The sequence below is a fragment of the Scatophagus argus genome, chromosome 6 (assembly GCF_020382885.2).
Source record: "Scatophagus argus isolate fScaArg1 chromosome 6, fScaArg1.pri, whole genome shotgun sequence".
NCBI classification, from domain to species: domain Eukaryota; kingdom Metazoa; phylum Chordata; class Actinopteri; family Scatophagidae; genus Scatophagus; species Scatophagus argus.
The window spans coordinates 849,357-875,000 of NC_058498.1; the positions used below are offsets into that span (position 1 = coordinate 849,357).

The following is a 25,644-nucleotide window of genomic DNA, read 5'->3' on the forward strand; positions in this document are numbered from 1 at the left end:
CAGAAGTGATTTCACTTTGTATCCATGTACCTTTTTTCTAAAAATATGCTAATTTCCACTTGTCAAAATCAAAACTAAAATACTGACATAAAATATAAAAAATCATTTTGTCTCTTAGAGAACATCAGAAAAAACAAAACCCTGATATTCCATATTATTTTGAATAAAATATGAATGTGATTATAACACGAAGCTCTGAATAAAAACTGATAATCTGCGTTTAACTTTTAATCTTTTAAATGTGTTGTCACTTTGAGGTGAGGGAAAATAATTTCATTAATTTCACATAAATAAAGTACAATAAAAGAGTAAATCAATAAAAACATTAAAAGCATTCAGTCTGTAGAAGACACAAGTTTATCAGCTCTGACTGGAGTTTTTCACCTCGGAGGGAAACTGAGCCTTCAACACTTTTCACAAAATCAAATGAATCAACTTTTCTCACCAGTCTTCAGCGTCTGCTCCTCCTCCTCCTCCTCCTCCTCCGTCTCTTCCCTCGGTATCTGTCGCCCAAGGGCACGTCGGCCCGGCGTTCCTGCCAAAGTGTTTCCTGTTACTGACTCTCCGGCTGTCAGAGTGGAGTGAAAGATGGTTGGAGGCAATAAGAGAAGAGCAGATCTGATCTGCCTGTCTGGACTCGGCCTCCTCTAAAAACTGACACCTTAAAAGCGTCACCAAGTGCGTTTTTCTCCAGACGTTGTGTTCTGATCTGAGCGGAGAAACACGAAGTGCATGTTGACCATCGGAGAAACAGTCAGAATTCAGGCCTTCCTGCTCCATGCCAACACTCACAGCCTCCACAGGCTTCAGAAGCAGTTTCATTGACCTGATCTCGTTTTGCTGATTTACTGGATTCTCTGTGCTGTTCTGGGGTCTGACCTTCCCTGCTTTTCTCAGCCTGATTTATGTGAAGTAACAACGTCACCCAATTAAATATCAAAACCCAAAACCAAACCTGAAGGTCTGGATGTATTGCATCGATTTCGTACCCAAACCTTTGCTTCTTTTGCCATCCGGACTTTGTGAACCGACGACGGTCAGCTGTGGCCTCAGCGGAGGTGTTGGATTGGGGTGAGATCAGGGCTCTGTGTGGACCGGTCCAGACCCAACTGGGAGACCCATGTCCACATGGAGCTGCTTTTTGTCCTGTAGAAGGAGGAAAGAGACAAACTGTTGCTACAAAGCCGCTGTGTTTAAGATCAGCTGAAGAACAGCCGACTCGCACTAAAGTTACTTAGACTGGAGTTTTTCTATACTTTTGGCCTTAAAGCATTCAGTATGTTCTTCGTGATAAAATGGAAACTTTTCTGTTCATATTACAAAACCTCAGAGACCCTGAAAGGTCTCGAGTTTAAAATAAAAATATAAAGTCTAAAGTTCAAAAAACACTAAGAATACTTTCATTGGAGTTTCATTCGGACTGACATCGTGAAGGTCTTAAAAACTTTGCGTAGACACTCTGAAACCTACATGTCCAAAAAAACAAACTAAAAACCCCCCTCATTGTTTTCTGTGCACGAAAAGCCAACCGAGGAAACATCTCACTACTTTTGGCAAAGTACATTTTTAATTTCTTTATTTTCTCCTCTCACACTTTCTCCTACGTTTCTGATATCTCCACGTCTTGACAGCAGAGGCCTTTCTTTTTCCGGAGGATCTTGTAGGAGTGGAGGACTTGAGTTCTGACTCCTCACCACCTGTAGCCATGTTGTTCTGTCTAAAAATACAGCACAGCTTTTGTTCTGGCAGCCTGAAACTTGGCACAGCAGCTCGTGCTGCAGCGCGGGCGATGCCCCGGGTTCAACACAGGGGAATTCACAAAATGTGCATCTGCTCCAACCAGGAGAGGTTTTATAGACCGCATATGAATCTGTGAGGGGTTTGGACTGTGGCAGGACCGGGTCGTCCTGCTGGTTACTCGGGTTAAACAGACGGAGCAGAGACATGAAGACTGCGTGTGGAGTTTATCTGTCCATGTTGTCTCAGTCCGTCCTCTGCGTTTGTGGATCGTTAATTGCCTCCAGACTTCTTTTATTGTTATTCATTTTTATTTGTATTATGTTGAACTTGTTATAAACTTCAAAAAGAATCTAATTTAACATAAATGAAGAAAAACTCTTAAAAATAAATCAGTGATATGAATACTGTATAATATATTCAGCAGTTTATTGATGAAACCTCTAGAAATTAACAAAATTCATCGAGCTAAAGAAGTTTGTCTCCATTTCTGTCTTTGTGTTTCCCATAATTAGCACATCACCAACGTTCTTCTATAAAACTTACAGGAGCCATCAAATTCTATATTGAAACTTTTTGTATTATTAGACTGCACACTAAAAACTAAAATGTTCTTCTGTTGGGGCACAGCTTGTTTTCTGTTGGCCCAAGGCCTTCGTAGAGTCGAGTTTGTCCTCTGAGGACCAGCAGTGCTTCTGGGTCGTGTCCGAGTCAAAGCTCGTGCAGCCGCTCAGGTGAGAATCACCTGGAGATCAACAAAGACCAGAGTTTCTGAGGGTGCTTACTTGCTCTTTAAAGCCACATTTCTTGAAATTTGAGAATTGAAGTCTGAAAGTCAGTGAAGGATCCTCACACGGCAGAATCTCAACGTTGTGTCACCGAATGTTACAGGAGGATCCTTCAGCTTCTATGAAGGACAGAGTCCAGTGTTCAGTCTCAGGGCTCTGAGAGTACCCACAGTCCGACGGGCACGTTTCTTCTTCTTCTTCTTCTTCTTCTTCTTCTTCTTGCAGAGTGTTATCGCCACCAGCTGTCATCTGTGGACACAATGCTTTGCTGGTCCTTTTAGGACACCATCGCAGGCGGTGCAGTATGCAGTGAAGGCGGGACCTTTTCAATGATGGACACTCGCCGGCCTGTCCCAAAGTATGTGTTCTCTGCATGCTAGGAAGAAATCTTGTCTGACCTGTGCAGGACGTGTCCTACCAAGGACGTGTCCTCGACCTTGGGAAGCAGCTTACGCTCGCTGGTTCACTTACTGTCATTTGGACCTTTCAGCTGCACCTCGTAGTCCTCCCCGGTCAGAGAAACGGGTTCGGACCTTTTACCATCACGGACTGAAGCTGTACAAACAGTCCATCCAGCAGAATGATGGCAGCACATTAACACTGAGGCAGATCAGATTGCAGATGATCCATCAGTCTGGACCTTAGTAGACATTAGTGAAACAGATTCTGTCGTGTTGGGCTTTAAATCGCGGCTGCTGACGGGACTAAGCGTTCACGTTGACCCTCTGCTGCCGAATTTCACTGCTGGAGCGTGAAATGGTCTTTTTCCTGCGTCTTGTTTTAAACTCTGGACATCTCCAGTCCGTTTGACTGTGGGACTTGGATGGAGTTGGTGTCCCCTCTGCATGTGGATTTTCTGTTGTTTGTCTGGTCTCTGTCTCCCCCTGCTGTCTCCGTGGCTTTACTGCACCATGGGATGGTCACCGAGTGAGGCTGTGCTGTGTGGGGAGGGACGCCCGTTTCCCACTGTCACTTTGTTTTTGGTCCTGTTTGTTTTCTGAAAGGCTGCCAGCGGACTCAGTCAGGGAGGGGAAATCTGCATTGACTTTTGTCACATCAAAAAGTCAAAGCGAACAGAACTCAATATCAGAGTGAGCTGCTCGGCAGTTAGAAGCTGAAGCTGACGAAGAAGAAGAAGAATCACTTTACTGACAGCATATATGTTTTTACATACACACACTGAATTCGTCTTCTGCATTTGACCCATCCTTAGTTGAACACACACATGCAACACCCAGCAAATTACATGCAGTGAAACACACACAGGAGCAGTGGGCAGCATCAAGCGCCCGGGATATTGGAGGTGAATATTGGGGGTGAAGTGCCTTGCTCAAGGGCAGTCGGCTAATGGAGGGGGGGAGCATTTGTTGCATTAATCACTCCACCACACCCAAATTTTTCCTGCCCGTCTGGTGGGGGAATCAAACCGGTGACCATTTGATCACAAGCCGCTTCTCCAACCTCTAGGCCACGGCTGCCCCCCGTCCACGGAGGTCGGGGATTGAAAAAGTGACCTTAAGCCTGTGATTTATGTTTATTGATGTTGGGCCTTCAGTTCCTGCTCAGTCTCTGATGGTGGATTTGAGGTGTTGTTTGCCTCTGCCTTCAGGACCCGCTGGATCCGGGTCGCTGCGTGACGGTGATTCGCTCTGTGGTTCCCGGCGGTTCAGCGGAGCATCACGGCGGTTTGCTTCCTGGAGACCAGCTGGTGTCGGTCAACCAGACCCAGGTGGACCAGCTGACCCTGGACGAGGCCGTGGAGGTCCTGAAGTCCGTCCCGCCCGGCACCGTCCACCTGGGCATCCGCAAGCCTCTGGTGGTGCGTCTCCACCCTCAGGTTTTAGTCGTGAAGCTTCATGTGTTGAGCTCAGTCTGATGTGAGCGTGTTTGTGCAGGTGGAGGAAACAGAGAGGAGAGACGACAGCAGCCAGGATTCAGTCAGCAACACACAGCTACCTGTGCCGAAGGTAACACACACACACACACACACACACACACACACACACACACACTCTCACTCTCTCATACAGTACAGTCAGTCACTGGTCAATGAGCACATGAAAATCCAACATTTACCACCAAATTTGAGGCTGTGATTTTTATCACAAATTAACTTCTGACTGTTGTTTTGTTTTACGTGTGCTGGAAGAACTTTTTCACTCCAGCTGAATATTTTGTACGATGTGGAGTACTCTGGAGTGCTCTGACTCTGTACGATGTGGAGTACTCTGACTCTGTACGATGTGGAGTACTCTGGAGTGCTCTGACTCTGTACGATGTGGAGTACTCTGGAGTACTCTGACTCTGTAGGATGTGGAGTACTCTGGAGTACTCTGACTCTGTAGGATGTGGTGTACTCTGACTCTGTAGGATGTGGAGGACTCTGACTCTGTAGGATGTGGAGTACTCTGACTCTGTACGATGTGGAGTACTCTGGAGTACTCTGACTCTGTAGGATGTGGAGTACTCTGGAGTACTCTGACTCTGTAGGATGTGGAGGACTCTGACTCTGTAGGATGTGGAGTACTCTGACTCTGTACGATGTGGAGTACTCTGGAGTACTCTGACTCTGTAGGATGTGGAGTACTCTGGAGTACTCTGACTCTGTAGGATGTGGTGTACTCTGACTCTGTAGGATGTGGAGTACTCTGGAGTGCTCTGACTCTGTACGATGTGGAGTACTCTGGAGTACTCTGACTCTGTAGGATGTGGAGGACTCTGACTCTGTAGGATGCAAACAAATTGACGTCACGCTCAGAGTGAACTGGAAGGAATCGACAGGTTTGTCCAGTGAATTATCGAGTGTTTGAAGCTGAAGTTTCAGCAGGTGAGCTGACCGTGGAGCGTCGGCGTTTGGCGTCTTACCCAAGTCTTTATCAGCGAGTCCAGTTTAGTTGGACCGTGAAGGTTTTCTTGTGTTTCCTCTCCATCGTCTTCAGGTCTCCACCCTTCAGCCTGTCCTCTTCAGCTCCTCTCACTTCGGGTTGTTTTACTGCTCTGCGTGTCAGATGAACAGCCTCAAGCAAAACAAACAGAAATAAATAAATGGCGGGAATGGAGAGAGAAATGGTTCAAGGCTGCTGTGAAACACGACGATGCAGCCACTGAAAACTGGTGGAAGACCAAACGGCGTCCGGATGACGACGGCTCAGAGATGAGCTGACGTCCAGTCCGTCGGGCTTTTGGCTTTATGGAGTACTAGAAACTGAGGGTTGGATGAGACAACTGGAGGTGGCAGAAAGACCAGTGGACCAGTGAATCCAGCTCATGTGCTAACTGGTCACATGATCGAATCTGTTTCCTCTGCCGGCTGAGTGAGACACGTTTCTCCTCAGGAAGTCCTGTGATCCCTGAGGAGGCCATGATTTCCCTCCTTTTATGTCATCTCCTCTCTCTTCACCTCCTTCCTTACTTCTATCATCTCTGTATATCTCCTCTTCTCTTCTGTCACCCTCCTCCCCCCCTCCCCCTCTCTGTCTGCGAAGCTGCTGACTCAGCTCGATGGGTAAAGTGCTCCATCAGCTCAACCAGCAGCTCCTCTCTCTTAAGTGAGTCGGAGGGAGGAGAGGCTTGTTTGGGGGGTACTCTGAGGACACTTTGGTCCTCCAGCATCAGTACACTCAGTACTGCAGTACTCACAGTAAGTACTGCTGCAGAGCCGTTTTCTTCAGTTTGTTGCTCTGAGTCAAATCATCCGCTCGTCGTTTTCGTAGCACAAAGACGAATAACAAAGATTCAGTTTTCCAAAGTCTCAGCTGAGGGTCGTTTCTGAGTTTTAATGAGATACTGAGAAATCAGTTTCCTCTGCCTTCAGCTGTACTGTGTACCTAAAATACCTCTTTACCTCTGTACTGCACAGTACTCTGCCGTACTTCACTGTACTCTGCTGTGCTTCACTGTACTTCACTGTACTTTGCTGTACTCTGCAGTATTTCACTGTACTTTGCTGTACTTTGCTGTACTTCACTGTACTCTGCTGTACTTCACTGTACTCTGCTGTGCTTCATTGTACTCTGCTGTGCTTCATTGTACTTTAGTGTACTGTGCTGTACTTCACTGTACTCTGCAGTATTTCACTGTACTTTGCTGTACTTTACTGTACTTTGCTGTACTTCACTGTACCTTGCTGTACTTTGCTGTACTTCGCTGTGCTTCACTGTACTGTGCTGTACTTCACTGTACTCTGCAGTATTTCACTGTACTTTGCTGTACTTTACTGTACTTTGCTGTACTTCACTGTACCTTGCTGTACTTTGCTGTACTTCGCTGTGCTTCACTGTACCTTGCTGTACTTTGCTGTACTTCACTGTACTTCACTGTACTCTGCTGTGCTTCATTGTACTTCACTGTACTGTGCTGTACTTCACTGTACTCTGCTGTACTTCACTGTGCTCTGCTGTACTTCACTGTACTTTACTGTACTTCACTGTACTCTGCTGTACTTCACTGTACTCTACTGTACTTCACTGTGCTCTGCTGTACTTCGCTGTACTTCACTGTACTTCACTGTACTCTGCTGTGCTTCATTGTACTTCACTGTACTGTGCTGTACTTCACTGTACTCTGCTGTACTTCACTGTGCTCTGCTGTACTTCACTGTACTTTACTGTACTTCACTGTACTCTGCTGTACTTCACTGTACTCTACTGTACTTCACTGTGCTCTGCTGTACTTCGCTGTACTTCACAGTACTTCACTGTACTCTGCTGTACTTCACTGTGCTCTGCTGTACTTCACTGTACTTCACTGTACTTCACTGTACTCTGCTGTACTTCACTGTACTCTACTGTACTTCACTGTACCCTGTGTTCTGCTGTGTTACTTTCTGTCCTCCTGCTGCGGCCGTCCTCTGCGCTGCCGTTTTATTTCCTGTTTTATATGCGGCCCATTTGGCTGAAGAGGGTTTTTCACAGCCCACAGGTCTCTGATGGGTTTCCATAAAGACAGTCGGGGTCGGCGCTGTCGCTTCACCGCCGGATCGTTCTGTCACGCCAGCCCGCTGACCAGAGAGAGACCCCCGTTACACATCCACACCTCGTTAACTTTTAGAGGTCATATGCAGGAACGAGCTGCTGCTGTAGTTACAGGCTGCCATCACATCATCCTGATCTGCTGCTGCTGCACTTCAGAGCGATTAACACGACAACACGAGAGAAAAGACAACAAGCTGTACGCTCAGAAAGCAGTGACGCCAACCATCAGCTTTACTGTGTTCACCTCAGGTCTTTTTCTTGCTTATTTTATGGTTATTACTCTCTTATCTGACATCAGAAGCATCCGTGTGTCCTCAAACAGCTCGACACTCGAGGACGTGCGTATAAAACAAGTCGTTTCAACTGAAGAAACCTGATTAACGTTTGAAGTCTGATCCGGATTCTTTATGTTTGTGCATCGGCGGGACAAAGACAAACCATCACCGCTCAGAGCTGCGAATCCAAACGAGAAGCAGCATGTGAGCCACGGAAAGAACCAGATTAACTTAAAATACGCCACAACTGCATTAGAGGAGCGAGAGTGAAGGAAAACTTGATGTAAACGCACACGGGTTACACAGCAGATATTTCAGCTTCTAACAGTCCGTAATGTGCAGCTCGGCGTGCTGTTTTAAAATCATCACATCTGAGACCTGAACCAAAGCAGATCTGCAGCACATCCCGAATCAGCAGACGTTTGCCTGAAACGATTCATCGATTATCAAAATGATCGACAACTAATTTTCATTCGATCATCTCATTGGTTAATTGAGAGTCTAGTCCGTGAACAGACAACAACACAACAGTCCAGCACTTGTAAACACTCGTCTCTGGGTTTGGAGATACCGCAGTGAACTTTTATCAGGCCTTTTTTCATTATTTCACTTGCTGTCAAGTGAACTGATCATTAAATGCAGTGAGCGCCGAGATCACAACGTGAGGCTTGTTCCATCATCTGGATCAGTTTTTCCTGATCCAGATCAGATGTCCACATACTAATCACGTTATTACCAGTTTGAATCTAAGCCAGTTTTCAGTGTTGGTGCAGTAAACGAGTCCTTCCTGATGTGGCAATCCTTCAGCCCTGCAGACAGCCTGCGAGTCTGAACCCAGGGCTGAACCAGCAGGCTGCCTGCTGTGCTGCTCTGCAGTCGGCTGCCTCGCTGAGAGTCTGAGGACCTACCGACTCGTCATCTCCGCCGTCCTCATCGCCTAATGGCAGAGATATTAAATGACATCGTCTTTAAATCTTATGAATATGAGGCCAGGCAGTCACGGCCAATACACATCAGTCTACAGAACATCCTGTTAACGTTATGAGCTCTCTGCTGCTGCCGCCGTCTGCTCCTCACCTCCATTATATGGCCGTGATGGGCCGGCTTCCCGGGCCCAAATTAAAAGAAGAGGAGCAGAGTCCTTGACGATGGGACCTCGTCGATAGAAATTAGCCTAAGTGTTGTCATTAATATTTCCCTGCAGAGGCCTAATGTCTGCATCGTAATGTTAAGAACAGGATATCCCCTCAGTATGTGCTGAGGAAGGCTCTTTGGGGAGTTGGAGAAAAACCTTTATGTGTGCGGAGATGAAGGCTAATGTTCAAAGTAAGTCAAGTTTTAGATTTAGTGCGAACTGCGTTTCTTCCCTGAGGAGTCGAGCTGAAGGAAGACGTCTCGAGGCTTCTGGGTCCGACACTTTGACTGATTTACTGACTTCATTCACCACAAAATATCAGGACCGGACTGGACTGATGAGCCACTTTTTTTGTCTTTTTACCGATTTACTTCTCAGATGTCCTCTGGCTCAGCGTCAGAGTGATGTTCTTCATGGTTTTCACAGTTTATACAAAGTATACAGAAGAAGAACCTGAGGTTTGTTGACATGACATACAGAGCTCATATCCAAACAGTAACCTCTGGATCAACGTGGACATATCAGAAACTGCGGTTCCTCAAATGGCCACTTGAGGCTGGCTCCAAAAGTGAGTCAATCCCCATAAAACAATGTGTTAAAATGTCCAGCAGAAAAAGATATGCTTACAATTTTGCTCTCTGTGGCTAATTTCTCTGTTTGTGACAAAACTGCACAGGAGTGAATTTGTATTTATATTATATTAAGGCTTAAATTTATAAATAATTAAGCCTGTGGCCTCTTTGAGTCTCAGTGAGCTGCTTGCTGTCTGCTCACATCAACCAATGTGAGTCATTGAACTTGGCCTCTCGAGAGATTTTCGTGCAAATATCAGACAAATAACATGTTTTGATGTGTAGTTCAGAGTGCTAAAAGACTGTCCACGAAGTCCGTGCTCCACCTGTTAGGGATTTAGGCGGCGTCGGGCACTGCCAACATGATGACGGTCGGAGGCACGCTGAGCTTCACGTGTGGGTGACCCATGTTTTGTTCGGTCTGTGGTCGTGCAGTTGAAAACAGTTTGTTTTACATGGAGGTGCCAGAGTCTGTGAGGAAAACCCAAATCTTTGTAGTTTCAGGACTGAGATGTGTCTTCTCTGCATGTCTGAATTCAACTGCTTTCATTTTAAACCTCCTTTAGTTGAGGAGGGAAGTGATCAAATCTTCACTGCTGGAATCCTTACGAATAAATGTGAAGATTTTTTCTTTGTAGCCATCTGAGTATTTTAATTTTGATTCCATTATAATAAGAATCTTGACATTTCGTCCTTCAGATCAGCTCTGACTTGTGTTGCCTCATTATCATCAACATCATCGTCTTCGTTATGCGGTCACGACTGTGACAGATGTGGTCGTGTGTTTCAGGGTTTCGGCGACGGCTCCATCCTTCCAGAAGACCTTCAAGAAGAAGAAGAAGAAGAAGAGGAGGAGGAGGAGGAGGAGCCGGAGTTGATCCTGGATGGAGGTCTGCCTCGCTACACCTCCTTCTCTCTGACCTCAGACCTCCCGCCTGTGAAGGAGGGTAGGGAGATGGCTGTGGATGAGGAGGTGGAGGAGGAAGAGGTAGAGACGCAGGAGAAAGCCGAGGAGGACATGGGCTCCCTCCCCAGGAAACCTCCTCCGTCGTGGGAGGAGTGGAAGCTCATGTCCTCCAGCCGGACCCAAGGAGCAGAGCAGGTGAAGGCCTGTTGTGTACTACATCCTAAATATTTTTCTTTTGCCAACAGGAAGTGACCTCTCTGATGTACTGACCCATTTACACCATTCAGATCTGTGATGTTGTCACTGTTTGTTTTCTCCTTTCAGCTCCGGAGGAGAGAGAAGCAGGAGGAGCTCAGAGAGAGAGAGGAGGAAGACCAGGAGGGCATCGTGTCTGCGGGAAACCTGATTCTGGGTCAGAAACTGAATCTTTATGAGCTTCTGAAAGTTACTGCATTTGGTTTTAAAATACAGCAAAAACATGACTGAATACAAACATTAAAGTCTGAGTCTGTACACTCATCCTCGACTGTGTGCCACAACCTTCTTCAGCAAGCAAAAGTCCTGAAGAAGCCATGAGATGTGGTCACATGGCCTGTTAGAAGCTACAAGGGAGTGCATTAACGCAAGAAGTGACGATGATGATGATGATGATGAAGAACTGATTAAGCGAAACTTCTTTTTTTTCTTTTGATCTCTCAACACTTGAATATATGAACAACAGAACTGATTTCTGACACGTGATGTCAGTGTGTCAGCTGTGATGTCACGCACTGCAGGAAGTGTGTGTGTGCGTTTCAAAATAAAAGTGTGTGTGTGTGTGTGTGTTCCAGACTCCAGAGACAGTGAAGCAGACTCTGAGCTCACTCTGACAGACACCGACACCGAGTCAGTATCCTCCTCCGTCTCTTTTGCCTCCTCCTCCTCTTTGTCACCTCCTCTGTTCCTGGCTGTTTCACTGTCCTGTGTCGCCCTCTACTGGTTGAATTTGTCTGAACATAATTTTTTTATTTTGTAAAATTGGACTGAACATTTCTCAAAGTTTTAATGCTGAAGTTTTCTTTGTTTCCTGCACGATTCTCTCTGATAGTCATATTCCCAATTTGTTGTGCGTGTGGACAAAACAAAGACTCTCTGAGCCTTCAAAAACGTTGTGACTGATCTGGGCTGCAGGTTCACAAATTCTGGAACTTCCATCATTTCCTCGGAACAAGTTGAAGAGTTTTGTGTTGACATTTGATGAGTGAAACATCTTTGATGATCATCTTGTTTGTTGTTTGTCTTTTTGTGAAGGTCTGTCAGGATGACTGCCAGAGAGAGGAGGAAGAGGCGGGGCCAGGGAGGAACCTCTTTACCAATCAGAGGAGGCAGCAGGTAGCAGACCTGCTTCACCTCTGGTCAGTTAGAAACCAGCACTGTGGGAGCCTGTGGCTAACTGGCTAACTGTGTGTGTGTGTTCACAGTGATCTACCTGAAAGAGAGGAGGGGGAGGGAGAGGAGACCCCTGCCTTCAGTCACTGGGGACCCCCCCGCAGGTCTCTCTCTCTCACACACACACACACACACACACACACACACACACACACACAGACACTTTTCAGGCTCATTTGGTTCCAGATTCTTGATGGATATTTTTACATGCAAGTCTCTTCATCTTTTATCGCTTCAACAAGATGATGAGTGAGCCGCTCGTCACCTTTGCAGGCCTTCAGGGCCATAAGGTCAGAAAACCCTGAAGGTCAAAGTGTGACAGACCATCTTTAAAACAATAAAGAATCAGCTAACAGAATCAACAGACTGTGAGGAAACAGCAGTGTTGATGTCATGTTGGAGCCATCTCATGTAATGTAACATGAGATACTGCAGTTAGCATGATGCTAACCTGCTAGCGTCCTGTCTGTAACACCACTTTGTACATCACGATGTGAAGGATTATTGATGTTTGTCTGTCTCATGTTTGGTGTTGTGGAGGTGTTTGTGAGCATCAGGAATGGGGCAGTAAACAGTTTTTGTGACCTGCAGGGTGGAGGTCTGGCCTGAGGAGGGTCAGTCTTTGGGACTGAGCATCGTGGGAGGTCGTCATGTCATCAAGCGTCTGAGGAATGGAGAGGAACTAAAGGGAATCTTCATCAAACAGGTTTTACCCAACAGTCCTGCTGCCAGAACACAGTGTCTGAAGACTGGAGACAAGATCCTGGAGGTGAGGCTGGGCCTAAGACCTGGTCCACAGTACATGCTCTTCAGCTTTATGTGCCTGTGTCTCAGGTGTTAGTCTTGATATACACTCAGTTCACCTGCTGGAGTCACTGTCAGCTTTACGAACTCACCTGTGTGAGTTTTTCATGTCCATGACTCAACACACACACTTCTATAGCATTGTTGTCTCAGATCTTGAAATCTAGGTCTCATAACTATGGATTAGACTCCACCAATTGTCATACCTGAGTGGGGTGTGTGTGTGTGTGTGTGTGTGCGCGCAGGTGTCAGGTGTAGACCTACAAGCTGCTAGTCATGAGGAGGCAGTCAGTGCCATCAAATCAGCCCCGAGTCCCGTCGTCTTCATCGTCCAGAGCCTCTCGGCTACTCCACGGGTACTAACACACACACACACACACACACACAGTAAAGCTCCATTCAGACAGGACTACGATTGAAGGAGGAGGTTCGGAATAAAATCTGCTTTTCAGTTATTTAACTCGTTGTTCAGGGTGTCATTTTAACCCCGATGAAACTACGGGATCTGAAATGTGAACACAGACTTGAAACACATACTGATGTCATTCAGTGTGATTTCCACTTCCCAAGGACATTGTTGCCTCTGATGTCCATCATGAATAAATGTCCATTAATCCAGTTGTAAATCGGACAAAAAGACCATGCAGAACTTGCCTGAGAATCGTGATATTTTGAGGTTTTCTTCAGTATCAAAATAAAACGGTGATGGTTGTGTGTCCACCCATGGCCAAGCTACCAAAAGGAGCTGCTGGCAGCTTGTTCAGCATGTTTTTAATTCTTATATAACAATAAATGAAGTAGAAGAATTCACATACAGATTAAAGTCACTGAGATGTACACTTTGTCCCACCTCCCCCACAGACATAAATCCAGTCTGAAAGTTTGACTCACACAGATGTGTCATATACACTGTGAAGACAAACACATCATGTAAATGTGATGCACACTCATCTCTCACATTGTGTGTATTTCAGCCCATGTCTCTGACAGCCCCCAGCTACAGTAAACACAAAGCAAAGAGGACAGTCTCTCCGGTAAGAACAGACCCTCACATCTGGTTACAGATGCTGGGATTTTATGTGATGTTAAAAGAGTAGCAGCTGTTTGTCAAACCCGACAACTCCACGAGCTCTGTGGAAAGATGGATGTCACAACATGTCCACTTTCATTGTCAATTTCATCAGTCCTGCAGAGTCCTGCAGAGTCCAGCAGAGGGCAGCACAGCCCCAGCACACTGGACTGCAGGCTTTCAGTGTCTTTTCACCATCAATCTCCACAGACTAACAATACACACTAGCACTTTGACCAAGTCAGTTTGTTTCTGCTTCAACAGCCGCCAGCTGCAGCCCCACCCCCTCTGAGACAGCCCCCGCCCTACAGACCTCCCAACCTGTCAGAGCTGAACGATGAGCTGGAGCAGGCCAAAGGTCAGTAACACACACAGTAACCACACTGATGATCATTTGGAGGAAACATGAAGAACTTGATGAGCAGCATCTGCACAGTCAGCCAGGACAGACGGGAGAGGAAACAGCAATACTTTTCCATCAGTCCAAAATCAGCGCTCAGTTTGAGTGGATCAAACCTTTATTCCTGGGGTGAATGTTTAGTTGAGGTTAAACTAGCAGTGAATGTTGATGTGTATGTCCCTGGTTAACCACACCATTCAGATGATGGAGTTCAAAGCTCAGATCGTGGAAATGCTGCAAAGAAACCTCAAGAACATTAAGCTAAAGAAAACCGTAGTAACAGTCTCATCATCACACTTTGCTACAGCAGTCGGTAAATCCTCAGTTATTCTTCCATACAAATGTGCCATTTCTGTGAAAGCACCCCTGCTGTGTATTACTGTACTCTGAATGTGTATTGTGGGTTAATCCGCTGCTGGAAATAGTCCCCACCAAATGCACTATTTCCTTCTGTTTATTTAATTTAAAACTACAGTCATCAGCTGTTTTAGAAAATTCCAGTTTACATTTTCAGGAAGAAATGGGCTTGGAGCTTACAGCCACAGACAGGAAGTCTGACAGTATTGAGAGACGGACTAATGTTGTTGGTTTGGATCTGAACAGCTGACAGAAAAATGTCCAGCACATCTCCACGTCCTCCCACTGTACAGAAGTGAAGCCAGAATATGGCTTCTGGTGACGTCATGTGGAGCCAGAGTCGGTGCAGTAGTGATTGGGAGGTGGTCATGACTTTTCAGCCCCTTTTTATAGCATCACATAGCTAGTTAAAACCAAACTGATTAGACAAATGAACACTTGAACGAACATCAGTGTAATGAGATTGAGCTAAAATGACAGAAACCATCCTTGGGGAAAATTTTATTTGACTTGTACTTTTTAGTTTTAAGTTTGGCTCGTGTCCCATCTGTCAACATGGAGGGCGGAGAGTTTATGAGCTGTACTGCAGCCAGCCACCAGGGGGCGTCCATGTGTTTGGGCTTCACTTAGAGGAGATGCCTTGTCATCCATATTTATATACAGTCAGTGCTCTGAATATGAGATTTGGTGATATAATAAAAATATTTAATAACACCACATAGATACATTAAACATGTGAGCCAACATGATTTATTTTGTTCAAAAGTGTCAGGAAAAAAACAAATCTGTTAACTTGAGTCTCTGCTTCATTTAGTTCCTCTCATTAGTATGAGGAGTTTGTCTCAGCAAGTCATTTGATCCATTAGAGCTTTAAACAGCTGTGACAGCACCTTGCTGTGCGTGTGTGTGTGTGTGTGTGCGCGCTTGTCTGGGCCACACTGTGAGGAATGAGCATGTGACCCACCCAGTGAGGACATTTTAAACTGTGACAATCTAACACTGGTGGTTTGTTGTTATATATTGTGTGTTTTCAGCAGCAGTCAAATCAGGCAGATGCAGGCGTTCTGTAACAGGAGGCTCCACATGCTAACAGGGTTAGCATTAGAGATGTTAGCTCAGCTCAGCTGTTTTCTGTTTTTACACCTCAACTTTTAATTGGGTCAGCAGACGTGCACACACACACACACACACACACACACACACACACATTCTGTAATCCTACACCAACCTTCTATTTTGATTTGAAAGTGCTAAGAATAGCTCTGCTAAGGCAACACGCTTGTTAATTTCAGCTTGTCAGAGGTATTGTTGATGCTGAAACAGACACAAACTGCCCAGATTCTGATGTTAAGCTGACAGTTTCTTTAACCAGTTTCTGACGGATCATTCAGAAATGTAGACTAATCCTCCCAAACTGTGCTGAAGTCAGTTGTTGTTGTGACGGATGAATCTGCTGATTTTGAACCGTGGGTTATCGCAGAGTATTTCTGTTCACAGTGTCTCTGTGTGTCTCAGAGGCTTTTCAGTTTAACACACCGTACCTTTCTTTAAAAACATCTCTGAGTGTCTTCTTCTACTCCACATTACTGTCTCAGTGTGTACTCAGTGTATCTGTGGGAGTATCTCAGTGTGTATTTCAGGGTTTCTGTGTTTGTCTGGGTGTTGCACTTTAAGCTAGCAGCTGTGTTAATGTGTGTGTGTGTGTGTGTGTGTGTTTCTGTCTTTGCAGGGCTTGTTTGAACCAACAGTCCCGTCCACAGGCCTGTTACAGCACAGAGTGGAGGACGTCTTTATTTACTTTTGTTCTTTTTGTGCTTCTCTTTCTCTGGACTTTTGGGGTTTTCTAGCTGCCTCTGCCTCCCTCTGGTTTGGGTGCGTTTGGTTTGGTTTGGCGGGTTGAAGCGGGCGGACGGGGCTGTGAGGGCTTTTTTCTGGCTGCTGGTTGGTGGGTTTAGTTGTTTGCAGGAGGAGCTTATTTGATTTAAATGGGGTTCGGTGTTTATAGGCACAGATCTGAATGAGCTGTTTGTGTGGTTTTTTCGTTTCGTTTTTGTAAAAATTTGTCGCATTAAATCTGAAGATCTTTGATCTAACAGAAATCACCTGATGTACTGTAGAGAATTACTCTAACGGTCCCCAGGTAGACGTATTCTGGACTTCTGTTCCGATTTAATTTGTTTTTCACGTTTTTAATTTCCTTTGCTGATTAGAATAATGTGGACAGCATTTACGTTAAGCTTATTAGCTGAAGTTGGACATTCATAAAGTACAATTTTATACATGCTGATTTTATATTGAATTTATATTGCCTGTTGATCTCTTGTGATTTAGGATGTCAACGTCTGCATTTCATACAGCAAAAGCAAAGTATTTCAGTCTTATATACTGACCAAATGCTAGTGAATAACATTTAGAAAAAAAAGAAATACCCAAAAATGTGAACTGCAGACAATCTGAGTGGATCACGGCTAATTACAGTAGTTGGGGTTGGATCATCTGTCCAGAGGTTTGTGTCAGAAAAGCATTTCTATGGCTTGTTGTTTCCTGACAGCCGTCTGTCCGATTCTGTGATCTGTTGATTGATGGAAGACGGCAAACATTTATTTATGAAAGACTGAAATCGAACACGCTTTCTTTTTTCCACGTGCCTGGTGTGTGGTGGGTCTGAGGGCTAAATACAAAGAAGTGACTTGTTTGTACTTGTTTGTGTCAGTGTGTGGTACATGAGGAGGGGTTGGTCGTCGCTTCTCATTTCTCTGTGGATGATCAATTTGTTTTGGTGGTGGTGCTGATCATTGCTGCTCGTCTCTCAGGTTGTCCTGCTGCCTCTTCTTCACTCTCGACTCGTCGTCTCATTTATATTCCTGGTGAAATGCGACATTGGCTGCTGCAACAATAATAAATGATTTAATTCAATTCCAAATGCTGTTTCAGGTTGTTTTTCTCAGAGCTGAAGTCTCCCTCCAGACTGGAGGCTCTGCTCAGAGTTGGTTTTCTGAAGTTTTTACTGTACAGCATCAACGCCTGAGCACTGTGTCAGACTTTGTGTGGCCAAATCCTTTTCTTATGAAACACATTTCCTTTTCACTGAAATGCTTGTAAACTAAAGTAACACGTTGTTTAAATATCTTCAGGCCTTTTGCCAGATACAGTTTTCTAACTAATGTAAAGTTATGGTGTTCCTTTAGTTAACCTTTAATTCAGTTGTACTTCACTGTTTGTTTTTTGTGTTTAAATGTCATAATTTTTATTACAAAGATTATAACTCATGAAAATGATGACACGAGTGAGATTAAAAATATAAATGTAAAGATTCTGTCCTGTGGGTGGTGCTAGAGTGCAGGTTATGTCATGTCAAACTCACATGTAACCTTGCTGTGTTCTGAATGCTAAAGATAGCTTATTAGCATACTATAGTCAGGTTGTAGCAATGCCAAATATTAGCGTGCAAGCTATGCCTACATGCTAAATTTAAGATCATTCTCTGAAATGTCAGCTCTTTCATGGATGTTAGCATGTAACATTTAGCATGTCAAAATGTATTCAGTTAGCATAATAAACATTAGCCTGGTTCATCTCACATCTCACACATCAGGTTTCATTTTAATGCATATTTCTGCTGGTTGGACACAAAATGAACACTGTCGTCTTCCTTCAAAGCTAGCTAGCATATATCCATGAGAACCAGTTTGAGAAGGATGCATGTTTGAAGCCACACATCACATGTCATCACAGATCTCCAGCTAACTGCTCACAGCAACATCAGTTTAGCTCAAAACTTAGCCCAGTCAGTTTAGCCCACAAGAGATCATCTTCCATGAACACAAAGTCAGACTGCAGTGACATGAAGAAACTCATCGTGATTGTCTGACTTCAGTAACATATGTCATCGTGTCATTGGCATTCATCTGAAAGTGTGGCTACCAGGCACGAGGCTTGTCATTAAATTTAAAGTTCAGGCGACACGTCATCATTAGGATTCGCTGGTTAGCAGCAGCAGGAGGCTTATGGAGGACAACCTGAGCTGCAGCTTCGTGTTCTCAGCAGAAACTTTTGACTCGGATGTCAGTCGGCTTTCGTTTAGCAGGCAGAAGACACAAATGGATTGAAAACAACATGGTGTGTTTTAATGCACGAGTGTCATTCGATTCTCCTGAGAATCTTCGTGTGTGTGTGTGTGTATTCGTCATCTTGTGAGGACATTAATCTGTTGGCATAGCGACATTGTGGAGGCTCTTCTTCCTTTGGAGGATAGAGACTTGGATTAAGGTCAGGTTAATCCTGTGAGGTTTAGTTTAGGTTTAGACAGATATTACTGGCCAGACTCCATTCACATCTCTTCATCACTTTTCTGATCCCCAGTCACCCAAAAATACCGAAATACAGTAAAGTAAATGTGTTCACGGTTATTTGGTTCATTTAAATATTTTACGTTATTATTTAATAATTTCTATACAGATTATTTGTCTCACAGTGTGCATGTGTGTTGGGTGCGCCGTTGTATCATAATCCCTGGAAATTATTTCCATTATACACTTCATCAAAGTACCACACATCTGTCTGCAAGGCAGCATCAGTATGCTGCTCAACACCACACACACACACACACACACACACACAGGTAGCTTATAATCATGGTAGGTGTGTGTGTGTGTGTGTGCTGCACTGTCCTTGACCTGATTGGTGTGGCTTTGTTCAAACAGCAACACACACACACACACACAGGTAGCATATAATCATGGTAGGTGTGTGTGTGTGTGCTGCACTGTCCTTGACCTGACACACACACACACAGTGATGTGATTCTCCTGAGTCCACAGAGCAGGCGAGGCTCCTGGTCAGAGTTTGGGTTTTGAGGTTGTTGGTTGGAATCCCAGCCTGTGAACTGTGACCCTGCAGCTGCTGCAGGAAGCCAAACTAAACCTGCTTGTTATTCAGCTAACAGAGAGAGAGCGTCGCCTTCCTGAGGTTTATTAAAATCGCAGTCGGCTCCGCCCTCAGGTGGTACAGCTGTCCTTGGGAGGAGCATGAGTCCCTGTTTCTCTTCTCTCTGTCTGGCCTGTTTCCTGGACTCTGTTTCTGTGTCATCCTCAAGCTCCTCTGGAGGCAGGAAGAGACGGCATGAGGACGGGGCTGCGTGATGTCGGGATCAGACCGTATGACATCAGGATGAACGTCTGCATGTTAGCACGACCCTGAAAACACTCGTCCTGCTTCTCTTTACACTAAATATTAATGAAGTGAATGAACCCTTTGTCCCCCATTCCCACTTACATCTTGTGATTTAATGGATTTCAGATTCCCACAGAACCTCCTGCTCTAGCGCCACCTTCAGGACAGCCTTTACAGTTTTATCTTTGCTGCAGGCATCTTCTCTCTTTGGTGTCAGTTTGTTTAAAGTTCTCTAATAATACGAATGTATACTCACAGTCATTGCAAAGTTAATTAAATCAGATGGAACGTGATGGAGCCTGTAGGGAAACTGGGTCGTGGAAGCAGCAGGCTGTCACAGGACACGACGAGACAAACGCAGTATAAATAGACACTGAGCAGCACTACAACGTGACTTCACACCAATGTGAAGTACGTGAACGTGAAGAGACTGCAGGAAACGGCGTCAGAGTTCAGGAAAATACGAAATGTTCCAGTGAATGTGTTTCTGCTTCATGGATGAGAAACGTGAAGTATTTGCACTTGTTAACGCTCCGATTTTTATTTTTATTTATATTTTATGAAATTTAAACCAAACTTCTCCCACACAGTCAGTGTTGGCTGTTGGTACAGCATGAACACTTTGCCCCAGAGAGACTCCTTTCTTCTTTTTCCATTTCATTCTCCCCATCACCCTCCTCCTCCTCCTCCTCCTCCTCCTCCTCCTCCACCCCCTCCCTCCTTCTCCTCTTCCTCTTCCTTCTCCTCCTCCTCTTCCTTCCCCCCCCTTCTCCTCCTCCCCCCCTTCTCCTCCTCCTCTTCCTCCTCTTCCTCCTCCCCCCTTCTCCTCCTCCTCTTCCTCCTCTCCCCCCCACTCCTCTTCCTCTTCCTTCTCCTCTTCCTCTTCCTCCTCCCCCCCTCCTCCTCCTCTTCCTCCTCCCCCCCCCCCTACTCCTCCTCCTCTTCCTCCTCCTCCCCCTTCTCCTCTTCCTCTTCCTCCTCCTCCACCTCCTCCACCTCCTCCTCCACCCCCTCCCTCCTTCTCCTCTTCCTCTTCCTTCTCCTCCTCCTCTTCCTCCTCTTCCTCCTCCCCCCTCTCCTCCTCCTCTTCCTCCTCTCCCCCCCACTCCTCTTCCTCTTCCTTCTCCTCCTCCTCTTCCTCCTCTTCCTCCTCCCCCCCCTCTCCTCCTCCTCTTCCTCCTCTCCCCCCCCTACTCCTCCTCCTCTTCCTCCTCCTCCCCCTTCTCCTCTTCCTTCTCCTCCTCCTCCTCCTCCTCCTCCTCCTCCTCCTCCTCCTCCTCTCTGTGTTTAACTGCAGTGGTTTATCTGCAGTATCTCTCTCTCTGAAACTGTCAACCAGCTGCAGGTTTCAGCTTCCACTATGAAAATTAATTTACATTCAGAGTCTCATCTGTCTCATATTTTACCTTTTAATGTTTTTTGTCCCTCCATATTCTGGTCAGCCCACCGACCCTCTTATCTTCACAGCCTCGGAGAAGGTCAACAACATAAAAAGCCTCATTTCTCAGAGAGCGAGCGCCCATCTGGGCCACTGCGGGTTCAGTTATTTATCTCCTTCTGAAGGAAATAACAGACCATGGCTCTGCTTTCTGTTTACAGTAGCACATCATGTAAAACTGCACAGTAAGCAGTCAGATTTCAGTCCAGCGCTGTGTTTATTTGATTGGTCTTCAGGCTGCAGAGTTTGTGAAGCAAACAGAGCTTGAATGTGAGAGCGTGGAGGGTGAAATGCCTGCAATCAGTGAACCTCAAAGAGACATGCAGGCTATACAGAAGCACACTGTCCAGTTGCATTATGGGAAATGGGATTCGGTGTTCAGGGACTAAAAGGAACTCTGAGAAGTAAAAGGCTTGGCAGAAGAGTTGACCTGTCGGTCCGATCGCCGTGTGTGATGTCGGGTTGTGTTTTGCTATGGAGCAGTTTAGGTGAAGGTTCACGTGTCCTCCACACACTCTCATGTGTCTGGCGTGGTTTTAGAAAGGAAACCAAGTGTAATTAATAGATTACACATCCTGCAGAGGGTTGAGTGCAACCATTAGAAGGATCAAGAAGTCTGTCAATATGTCCTGCGGTTCTTAGTGCGGTCCAGTCAGCTTTAAAGGCATCTGCTGTGAAACACTGTTCACTTCCTGTCTCTTACCAAGAGTCAGCGCTGGTTTCTTTTACCCATGACCACCGTCATTTGAAGTTTTGGGCAGATCACTAAAATGTAGTTTGGGTCACGTTGTTCCATTGGACCTGAGCTCCTCTCTAGAAAATTATATTTTGTGAGTGTTCTTCCTTGCAGTACTGGACTGACTACAGCAGCTCCTCCAAATGAAATGATGCAGTCCTCGTTTCAGTTCAGATGCTGCCCATTCGGCAAAGCGGTCTGACTGGACGCATTTCAGTGATTTTAACTGAAGTTAGTGGAAACAAGCCCAGTCTGACACTCTGCCCACTGCTGCTGGAAACCAGTTCAGCTTCCATCAGGCCCCTCAGTCCTGTCGAACAGCAGGAGGTTATACACAGAGGTGTGTGTGTGTGTGTTGGATCAATAAGCTATCATAACAGAACAGTTGGCTGCCTGCATCAGCTCCCCACAGACTGTTAGAGCACACTGCTTTGAATTAGTCTGTGTGTGTGTGTGTGTGTGTGTGTGTGTGTGTGTGTTGATGCAGATTAGTCTCCGTCTCTGTTTCCTATCCTCATCTATCCTCCACCCTCCTCTTTGATTGCTGCGACATCCACACACACAGTCATCACGTCTGCGTTGAGTGGATCGTTTATGTGTGCTGAATATGCAAATCTTCAAAGCCGTATCTTTTACAGAAGGGACCCAGATTCTTTCAGGGGCTCCAGGAGTCCTTGAGGGGATTCCAGGAAAATTCCAGCAGGTTCTTCATGATTTAATTTACTTATCATTGTAAAACAGAAGGTTGTGCTGGTTGTAGTTCCTGTATGCTATTCACCAAAACAACAGTTATATAAATGAATGAATAAATAATCGTGTCCTCAAAATGAAAACTGTTAATTATGGTGGAGGATGAGTCGTGGAGCCTCACAGCCCAAGGAGAAGGCTGCTCTTTGGTCTGGTGGTAAATCAGTGGATACTTCTGTATGTGTTGTCAGACGGAAAAACAACATGTAGAGGCAGAATATTTTTACATCTCATTTGGTGAATTTAAGGTTTATTTCCATCAAACTAGACTTTGTGATTCTTAAAAAGACCAACCAAGATAGATTTGATGAGTTTTATTTTGTTTCCGTGAAGTGTCTTACGATGACCTGCAGCGTAAACCTGCAGTATCTGCGCATAGAGCGTGGTGGTTTTGAGACAGAGGTTTAACTGAACCGAGGCATCCTTTCCATAGTGTTGTCACATAGTGCGTCACGGCTGCTGGCTGAGGTGATGGACTGGACCCACTGCAAAACCTCTGGTACCAATGGGACATTTAGACACCAAAATATTACAAAAAGAGGACCCTTGTTTGAAAGTATCCTCTAACACGGTTTCTCTTGGCTGTCCTTCCTTATTATAACATTAGTCCAATGTCATGAGTGACAGCTGAGCGATGCTCCTGATTGGCTCAGATGGGTGTGTAGCCGGGAACCCCACATCTCCTGATTACTCCTGCACACACTTTGGCTCCAAATGATGTCACCAGAACAGGATGGCGGCGCTCGTATGCAGAATATTTTGGCTTCGTTTTTGCACAGTGGGAGGCAGTGGAGACCCCAGAAAGCATAATGTGACCCCTTTAACTGGCTTCAGTAAATGAATGTTTTATGTTCCAGCACTGACTGTGTTCAGAGGTCAGTGATGAACCTTAATCATAGTTTTTAGATTTATTTATCTTCACCAGGCAGGAATCGGTCTGTAAGTTTCCATTCCTGTGTGTGTGTGTGTGTGTGTGTGTGTTAGTGTTTAACAGGAGGGGGGCTTGGCATCGAGCGAGGACGAAAAATAGATTTAGATGGAGTGAGAAAGATGGATGAGAGAGGGAGAAAGAGAGAGAGGGAGAGAGAGAGAGAGAGAGAGAGGGGGAGAGAGAGAGGGAGAGAGAGAGGGAGGGAGAGGGGATGGTTGAGCAGGAGCAGGAGGGGGAGGAGGAGAAAGAGGAAGGCGAGCTGATGGAGAGAATAACAGAGCTGCTGGTCGCGCTCTGCCTCAGCATCACACACACACACTCACACACACACACACACACACACACCTCTCTCGTTTTCTGGATGTCGGAGCTTTACAGCAAACCTGAAACTGAGACGTCACACACACACTCCGTCGTGGATTTATCTCGGTGTGTGTGAAGACTGAAGTATGGACGATGCTGCCGCCGGGTTAGTGCGCTCTCTCACTCTGTGTGTGTGTGTGTGTGTGTGTGTGTGTGTGTTTTCTGGTCGTTTATCGAGTGTCTGGTGAGAACAGCTGAGTTCTGTGACGGCTGATTGGGTCTGTGTGTGTGTGTGTGTGTTTCCACCTTGTTCCTGTTGGTATGTTGAGTCCAGGGGTCACCTTTAACCCATCTGCATGTCTGTCCACACGCACACACACACACACACACTCTGAAACAGGTGGGTACAGATATGCGGCATGGCTTCTGTGTGTGTGTGAGAGAGTGAGGTGATGGCGGGCTCCCCAGGTGACTCTGCATCACTCACTCAGTCTCCTGACACACAGACACACACATGTTGTCTGTGTGTGTGTGTCCGTATCTCGTTATTGATTGAAACAGCAGGAAGTCGTATGTGGTCTTTAAAAGTCCAGCGTTCCTGTCTGAAGCTGCGTGCTGCAGGATGTCCTGTTTGATCGCGTTGTGTTAATGTGAGGCCTCGACTGGCTTCAGGCTGTTGAGTACAACATGTCATTATGTATATATGTATAACATTATCTGAGTGTCCTCCCTGAAGCCGGAGCTCACAGTCTGCTTAGGGACAGCTGGAGTGTTTTTAATCGTTTGGGAGCTGTTAGCACTACATACCAAAATGTGAACGCTAAGCTTAATGTAGCACATCAGATGGAAAATATATCATGCTGTGAGCTTTGTCTCATTCATGTACAAGCACACAAACGTCCAGTGTTTTGCTTTTTTCTTCTTCTACGTTGATAAATCGCACAAGCCAGTCAAACCAGAATGCAGGGTTTGAATCCTGTAGGCGGTTTGGTTTAGGCGGGTTCAGAAAACAGTCCTGCATGTTGATCGGTTCTGGTCGTGCCATAATACTGACAACATTGACTGACACGTTTGTGATTTTAAAACCAAATCTGCCATCGGTCTCAGTTACCGTGTCTTTTCACAGGTGTTTCACACGGGCCAGCCAGTCACTTCAGACTCGTCACTGCAGGAGAGTCACAGGTGTAACTGATAAGATTAAAATCCCATTTAGTTGAAGCAGACTGCGCTGCGGTTTCTGCCAGATGATTGGGTGTCCAACCAGCTGTCATGTTCCGTCCATTTCCTGCCGTTAATCCAGGACTGATGTTGTAACAGCAGACTGATCACAGAAGCCCAGAGCTCCGCCCTCCAGGTCCTCTCTGAGCAGCACAGAGCTGTTCTCAGGTCCAGCAGGTCCTCCAAATCCAAGTCCTGGAACAAAATCTGTTGTTTGTTTTTGCTTTCCACAATGACACACAGAAAACTTCTCTGACACATCCAGCAGCAGGACATCGCAGTCTGCGTCTTCAAAAACTGTTACAAAGGTTTGGTTTAACGAGTCCCCTGACGACATCAAGTGTGGAGCCCTTTGTTGTCATGGTTACAGATCTGGAGACAGGAAAGGAGGGCACCGATTCAGTTCTGACCCAAACCGCGAAGAGAAACCTGAGCGTCACCTCTCTGCAAACCCAACCAAAGTTTAACCTCGGTGTCGTCACATCGTACAACAACAGACGAGTGAAGTCGTCCTGCTGACGGATCAGAACGTGTTGGAGATGAGGTCAACGCTTATGGGTCCCGCGGGGGGACATTCTCAGTGCAAACGAAGGCGGGAGGATATTTACACTCATTTTAAACCATAAAATATACAAGACACACAATATTCACAGT

At 45.7% G+C, this 25,644-nt stretch overlaps 1 protein-coding gene across 9 annotated transcripts in view; it reads left to right on the forward strand.

The window, feature by feature from the left end:
* patj (PATJ crumbs cell polarity complex component) overlaps positions 1–25,644 on the forward strand; it is a 69,998-nt gene that overhangs the window by 22,709 nt on the left and 21,645 nt on the right. For 8 of the 9 annotated variants that reach the window (XM_046392727.1, XM_046392728.1, XM_046392732.1 and 5 more), the window contains 11 exons: positions 4,135–4,344; positions 4,421–4,492; positions 10,271–10,582; positions 10,712–10,799; positions 11,218–11,272; positions 11,678–11,758; positions 11,848–11,919; positions 12,407–12,584; positions 12,865–12,975; positions 13,594–13,653; positions 13,953–14,046. In XM_046392727.1, coding sequence (XP_046248683.1) covers positions 4,135–4,344; positions 4,421–4,492; positions 10,271–10,582; positions 10,712–10,799; positions 11,218–11,272; positions 11,678–11,758; positions 11,848–11,919; positions 12,407–12,584; positions 12,865–12,975; positions 13,594–13,653; positions 13,953–14,046 — 1,333 coding nt within the window. The remainder of the gene's footprint in view (positions 1–4,134; positions 4,345–4,420; positions 4,493–10,270; positions 10,583–10,711; positions 10,800–11,217; positions 11,273–11,677; positions 11,759–11,847; positions 11,920–12,406; positions 12,585–12,864; positions 12,976–13,593; positions 13,654–13,952; positions 14,047–25,644) is intronic. The other variant, XM_046392734.1, reaches the window with a different exon arrangement.